The sequence below is a fragment of the Prenolepis imparis genome, unplaced genomic scaffold (genome assembly GCF_030444845.1).
Source record: "Prenolepis imparis isolate NDT839.2.m4 unplaced genomic scaffold, iyPreImpa1.0 SCAF_356, whole genome shotgun sequence".
Lineage (NCBI taxonomy): Eukaryota > Metazoa > Arthropoda > Insecta > Hymenoptera > Formicidae > Prenolepis > Prenolepis imparis.
The window spans coordinates 1-6,602 of NW_028141514.1; the positions used below are offsets into that span (position 1 = coordinate 1).

General features: G+C 32.9%; 1 protein-coding gene across 1 annotated transcript; it reads left to right on the top strand.

Annotated features, from left to right (window-relative positions):
- Positions 1-5,173: 5,173 nt before the first annotated feature.
- On the top strand, positions 5,174-6,138 carry LOC145948378 (uncharacterized; the record flags this gene model as incomplete). The annotated part of the gene is made up of 2 exons (XM_083058074.1): positions 5,174-5,639; positions 5,773-6,138. Coding segments are annotated over 2 exons (832 nt in total), but the record flags the coding sequence as incomplete, so codon positions are not given.
- Between the last annotated feature and the right edge of the window lie 464 nt (positions 6,139-6,602).

Below are 6,602 nucleotides of genomic sequence, written 5' to 3' on the forward strand. Positions count from 1 at the left end.
AAGCAGTGGTATCAACGCAGAGTACTGAAAATTTTGAAGTCGCCAAAAGAAACATTAACAGTAACCAAACCGCGTGTTTACATTTCGCGATCTACATACACAAACACACTCTCGCACTCTTATACAGTACCGGCCAAAATTATATCACCTTTTGATTTTTTCAGCTTGTTTTCATAACTTGTTTTAAAGTAAGCAGTGGTATCAACGCAGAGTACTGAAGGACGGTATAACATATATTGAATTATAATTCAATGTTATACCAACCTTCAAAACATGTTATGATTTGATAGAGATCCGTGCACTAAACAAGTTATGGTGAAAAAATCAAAAGGTGATATAATTTTGGCCGGTACTGTACATATATACATTTACACACCTCGTACATTTGCTATCGCGACCTTCGAGAACAATCGAACCTTCAGTCAGTCAGTCTTTCGTTGACAAGCGTTACAAGCACATCGACAAATGTACAGTATTTCTTTTCAAGAATAAATCGCGTCAAACCAAATTGCGGAATAGTGATTAATTCTACTTCAGGTGATCTCCTCATCAAAGCCAATTTTCATGGTATCAAAACCTTCGTAAATTCTCTAGACACACTCTCTTTCTCTCTCTCTCTCTCTTTTACTATAGCAGTATATCAAACTATCATTACGTATTTAATGAAGTTTTTCTTTTCAAAACGTTCTAGAATATTATTACAGGTATTATTATTTGCTTGTTTTAAAATAATACTTAATATAATTAATAATAATTAATAATCTTATCATTTTTTAAAATCAAGTATTTTAGAACACTATTTGCGTATAAAGAAGAACTTTTAATTATCTTATCTAAAGGGACATATATACATATACATATACTGAAAATATGAGAGAGCTGTGTTTATATATTTAAATTTATAAATCTCTTGCAGCATAAAATTTAATATAATAAAAAAGATATCTTAAAATGCTAAGTCGTAAGAAAAAATTAAATTAATTAATAATTATAAATTAATAAATGTGTTAGAATATTTTTACTCTCGACTGCTATCAATCATAGGTTAGTAAAAATGAGGGAATATGTGTTTAACCGAGATCAGATCAGTTGCTATGTTAGTTTTCAATAATTAGTTTGATAACATCCTTTAAACATAAGTTTATTAATAATTATAAATGTTTACATTAATTATAAATACATAATTCGATATAGTGCAGGCGCAATATTTTGAAAATCATTTGTAATTGTATTATAGCTGTAATCAAAATAAAATCAATTAAAGATTTGATTTTATTTCGGCTATTTATTCATTTTCTTTTATTCGTAGTCTTAGAAAAGGGATTAATATGCAAATTAATGATCATATGTTACGATATTTACAATGATGATAATAATGATATCTATTGTAATAATCTGTTTATAAAATTTAGTTATATAACAAGAATAATTTATAATTAATATTTATTAATAAATTAAAAATTTTTTAATTTATATGAGTACATAATTTTTATAGTTATTTAAATAAAATATTTTTATATATTTCAGTTTAAATTGTCCAATTATCAATGTCTTATATGCGAGATATAGACATATATAGTTACGTTAAAATAATTTTTAATATATGTATATAATAGATTTTAAGACATAACAGGAAAATAAGAAATATGTTTGTGCCTTGAAATTATTTAAATTATATTATATATCTTGATATCTTACTTATAATATAAAAGAAAATTAAACATTTTAATTTTGTGTTGGCCCTAAAACGCGCCCTCAGAAAATGTTCTAGCCCTTAAGCCTTGTGTTCACGATCCGAGAAGGTCCGAGAAATATGTAGCCAATAAAATTGCAGTTTCTATGGGAAAGCGAACCGAGTTCTCGGATCGTGGACACAAGACTTTATACAGGCCTTAATTTTCGCGAAAGACTTTTAAACTTTGATTGCAAAAATTAATTTCTAGAACATTTTCTGTAGGCGCGTTTTGAAGGTCTCTTCAAGACCTACAAAACGAGCCGACAGAAAATGTCCTAGGCCTTATAGAGGCCTTAATCTTTTCAAGTTTAAACATTTATCGGGAAAATTCAGCAAACTATAAGTCCTATAGCAATGATCCTTTAATATTTTTTTTCTTTATTAATATTTTTTTACAGGAACCAGCTTATTAAAGCGTTAATTAGTTAATTAAATTTTAAAGTAATAATATGTTAAAAATATTAAAATAGTGATATGTTCTAAATAATGTTATTGCATTTTATCCGCGATTAATACTTTTTGACAGAAATCAGCTGATATTTGTCAAAAATATTATTCGAGTTTAAAGTATTATACCATATTATTTATAAAATGTATTATATATAATTTTAATTTTTAAAACATATTATTTTAAAATTTAATTATCAAATTAACGCTTTAATCAGCTGATTTCTGTCAAAAAGTATTAATAAAATGTAATTTAATAATTAAATTTTAATATAATAATTATATATTTCTTCAATTCTTATTCGATTAAATGAATATATATTTTGCGAAAAATGCGTTTCAAGATCTATCATCTCATTGTCAGTATATGTTATTATACAAATAATTAATTGTGAAAACTATAATTAATAATTTCATTAGTTTTCTGATATCGATCGCGATTGTATGTATAGACAACGATCTTTTTATGAATTATGCATAACTATATACATATATATATCGCGGTAATAGATGTCGAAACTCATTTCTACTGCGCATTCGCAATTCGAATTATATTAAGATTATCGAAGTGTCTTACGAAATATATTTGTGACTCTAATTAAGGAAATAATTATTGTCCTTAAAAATCATCGCTACGAAACCTTAATTGTTAATTTGGATTTATGTCTCACTTCTATTCTTAACTTAATAAATATATTTTACTTCTTAATTAAATGAATATATATATTAAAAAATATTAATATAGCGAGCTAATTAAATTTTAAAATAATAATGTTATAAAAAATAAAATAGCAATATATTGTAAATAGCAAAATATATTGTTACATCTTAATTTAATAATAAAAGACACAATGTAATGTATCTCTTCATCAAACTTGTTTTATATAAAATTATAATATACACACAACACAGAAATATATATAATTACATTAAATGAATATAAAAAGATGAAAAAGATAATAAAAAAAGATAATAAAGATGAAAAATTCATATTTATTTTTATATCTTGTATTAACCTTGATATTTAAAAAAAAATAAGCTAATAATAAATAATAAATATTGTTTACAGATTCAACTGTTTGAGGACACAAGTTTACGTGGAAATGTAACTGCTCCGCCATAGCTATAATTGTTATTCGGCATATTTTATATTATCGACTTCCAAAGTATTTAAGTATTCAATTGCTTATTTGTTTTAGTAAAGCTATACACATAATAATTAAATTTTAATATAATAATTATATTTCTTCAATTCTTATTCGATTAAATGAATATATATATTTTGCGAAATTAGCAAATTAACGCTTTAATCAGCTGATTTCTGTCAAAAAATATTAATCAAGTTTAAACAAACGTTATATAAAAATATCAACCTTCTTTCTATAAAATCGAGGAATGGCGCGCGCGTAGCGCGCGCTCGTTAGTTCAAAATGTTTGTACGCTGATATGCTGATGGTACCATCATAATGTGCAGACAATGTAATGTTAAAATTTATGAAAGATTAATTTTTGGCTCGTTTTAAAATATTGAAAATTAAAATTTTTAAACCGCGGACCCCATACGGCGCGGATTCATTTTACGTATATTAGATCAAAAAGTTTGTACGCTGGTATGCTGATGATACCATCATAATGTGCAGACAATGTACTATTGAAATATATATATACGATTAATTTTTGGCTCGTTTTTAAATATTGAAAATTAAAATTTTTAAGCCTCTGACCTCATGCGGCGAACAATTATATTTCGTATTTTATACCAAAAAGTTTGTAGGCTGGTATGCTGATGGTACCATCATAATGTGCAGACAATGTAATGTTGAATATATATACGATTTATTTTTGTCTCGTTTTTGAAATATTGAAAATTAAAATTTTTAAGCCGTGGATATCATACGGCGCGGATTCATTTTACGTATATTAGATCAAAAAGTTTGTAGGCTGGTATGCTGATGGTACCATCATAATATGCAGACAATGTACTGTTAAAATATATGAAAGATTAATTTTTGGCTCGCTTTAAAATATTGAAAATTAAAATTTTTAAACCGCGCACCCCATACGGCGCGGATTCATTTTACGTATATTAGATCAAAAAGGTAGTACGCTGGTATGGTTATGGTACCAAAATAATCTGCAAACTATTCCCTATAGAGTCCGCGGCTACACAGTATCGATTCTTAATATTCTAAAAAGTCAAGAATTCATCGCTTGTTTGTTTTGTACAGTACATTGTTTGCAGATTATTTTTATTCCATATATGAGTGTGCAAACTTTTTTATTTAACATAAATCGGTAATAGATAGGCTATTCGAGCCGTACGCGGATGTCGGTGCGTCGAGGGTTCGATTCCCGATTCAGCGACTTTCGGATCTATATTTTTCTCGCCTATAATTCTGTAGGGGGGTTAGAGGGGATTTTTGGAATTAAAAATCTCGTATTGAGATTGTTCCTTAATAAAGTCTTGGCGGTGTACCAAGCAAAATGTGTGCCCAGTGCACAATTAGTTAATTCCAACGAAAAATTAATTTTCGTTGGAATCGACGCACCGACATCCGCGTACGGCTCGAATAGCCTATCTATTACCGATTTATATTTGATATATATCGAGCCTTTATATTCTTAGTGTTTTTTATTTAATACTCATAATATAACTATGCTCCGCATAGAGTCCGCAATGACATAGGCCTAGTTTACACCGATCGTTTGATATGCGTATTAAAATCTTGAGTTCCGAACGCGTAAACTTGCGTATTATTAGACAATAGCATTTTCACATATGCACAAGATTTTTTATACGAGAAAGTTACCCCCCGTCGCTCAAACCATTTCTCTATTGTTTAACAACTGCGATTTTACTTTTTCACTCTTTCGCGTAGAGTCATACAAGCGGAGCGATCGACATTCTTTACTCAGCTCTCGTCCAGATCAGACGAAACAGCTCATCGTTCGCGACTTAGTCTACGATTGAGAATTGTACTTATTATATAGAATAAATATTCTGGTTAGTTCTACGTCCTACTTCATCCCTCCACGTTATCACCTCATTGGTGACCCCGACGTGATTCGTGTACGAAAAGGTGAACGTGTGATAGGGAAGCATATTCCGCGAAAACAGAAAGGAGTCAGCAAGATGTCCTGTTCGGAAGACAACACGGCCCACGGCTCCGACCCCAGCCTTGAAAACGAAAACATCAATGCGGTAAGCCAGCAAGGTCTACGTATTCCGCCATTCTGGCCGCAGAAAATCGCCCTGTGGTTTCGACTCCTGGAGGCGCAGTTCGCATCCGCCCGAATTGCGAAAGACGAAACAAAGTTCAACGTGGTCATCGCGAACCTGGGGGAAAAATATATCGAACAAGTCGAGGACATTGTCATGGACCCGCCCAAGAGCGGACGGTATGAATACCTCAAGAATGAGGTCATCAAGAGGCTGACGGAGTCGGACAGTTCACGAGTGCGAAAATTACTTGAAAGCGAAGAAATCGGCGACCGAACACCATCTCAATTTTTCCGCGACCTCAGAAAACTCACGACCCCATCCATTCCGGACGAGTTCGTGTTGACCTTGTGGAAAAATCGCTTGCCAGCAAGTATTGGCAGCTTCCACGGACACGAATGCCACCGCTATCATCGAAATGGCTAATCGGGTCCATGAGATAAAACCGGAACAAGGACGAATCGCGGTGGTGACAAAAGACAATGATGTGAGTGAAATGCGCGCAGCGTTGGAACAGTTGACGTTGAAAATTGACGCGATCGAAAAGTCCCAACGGCATCTCCTTTTGCGACCGCGCAGCCGATCCCGCAGTCGATCTCGCGGCAGAGGCGTGACGCCGCAACGCGAAGATGATAGTGAGGGGTTATGCTGGTACCACCAACGTTTCCAGAAAAACGCGATCAGGTGCCGATCCCCGTGTAGCTGGGACGCGGGAAACGAGAAGAATCGTCCGTGAACGCGGCACTCGACGACGGTTCCGTGTCTCGCCGCATCTTTGTGACCGATAGGAGTACGAAAATTTCTTTCTTCGTGGACACTGGTGCCGACGTGTGCGTGTATCTTCGCAGTAGACTATGCGAGACAAAAAAATGTGAATACGAACTCTTTGCAGCCAACGGAACGCGAATCGCAACTTACAATCGCGGCACAATCGCGGTGAGTTTAGATCTCTCGCTTCGTCGAAGTTTTAAGTGGCGTTTTGTAATTGCTGACGTGGCACACCCATCATCGGGATGGATTTTCTGTGCTACTACAGATTGCTCGTAGATCCACGAAATAAACGTTTGATTGATTCGGTTACGAATTCATCGATGGCTGGATATTCGGCTAACGCCCAAGTCGCGACTATAAAAACCGTCTACGGAGAGTCGGTGTATCATCAGCTTCTGGATGAATACCCCGAACTTACTCGACCGCCAG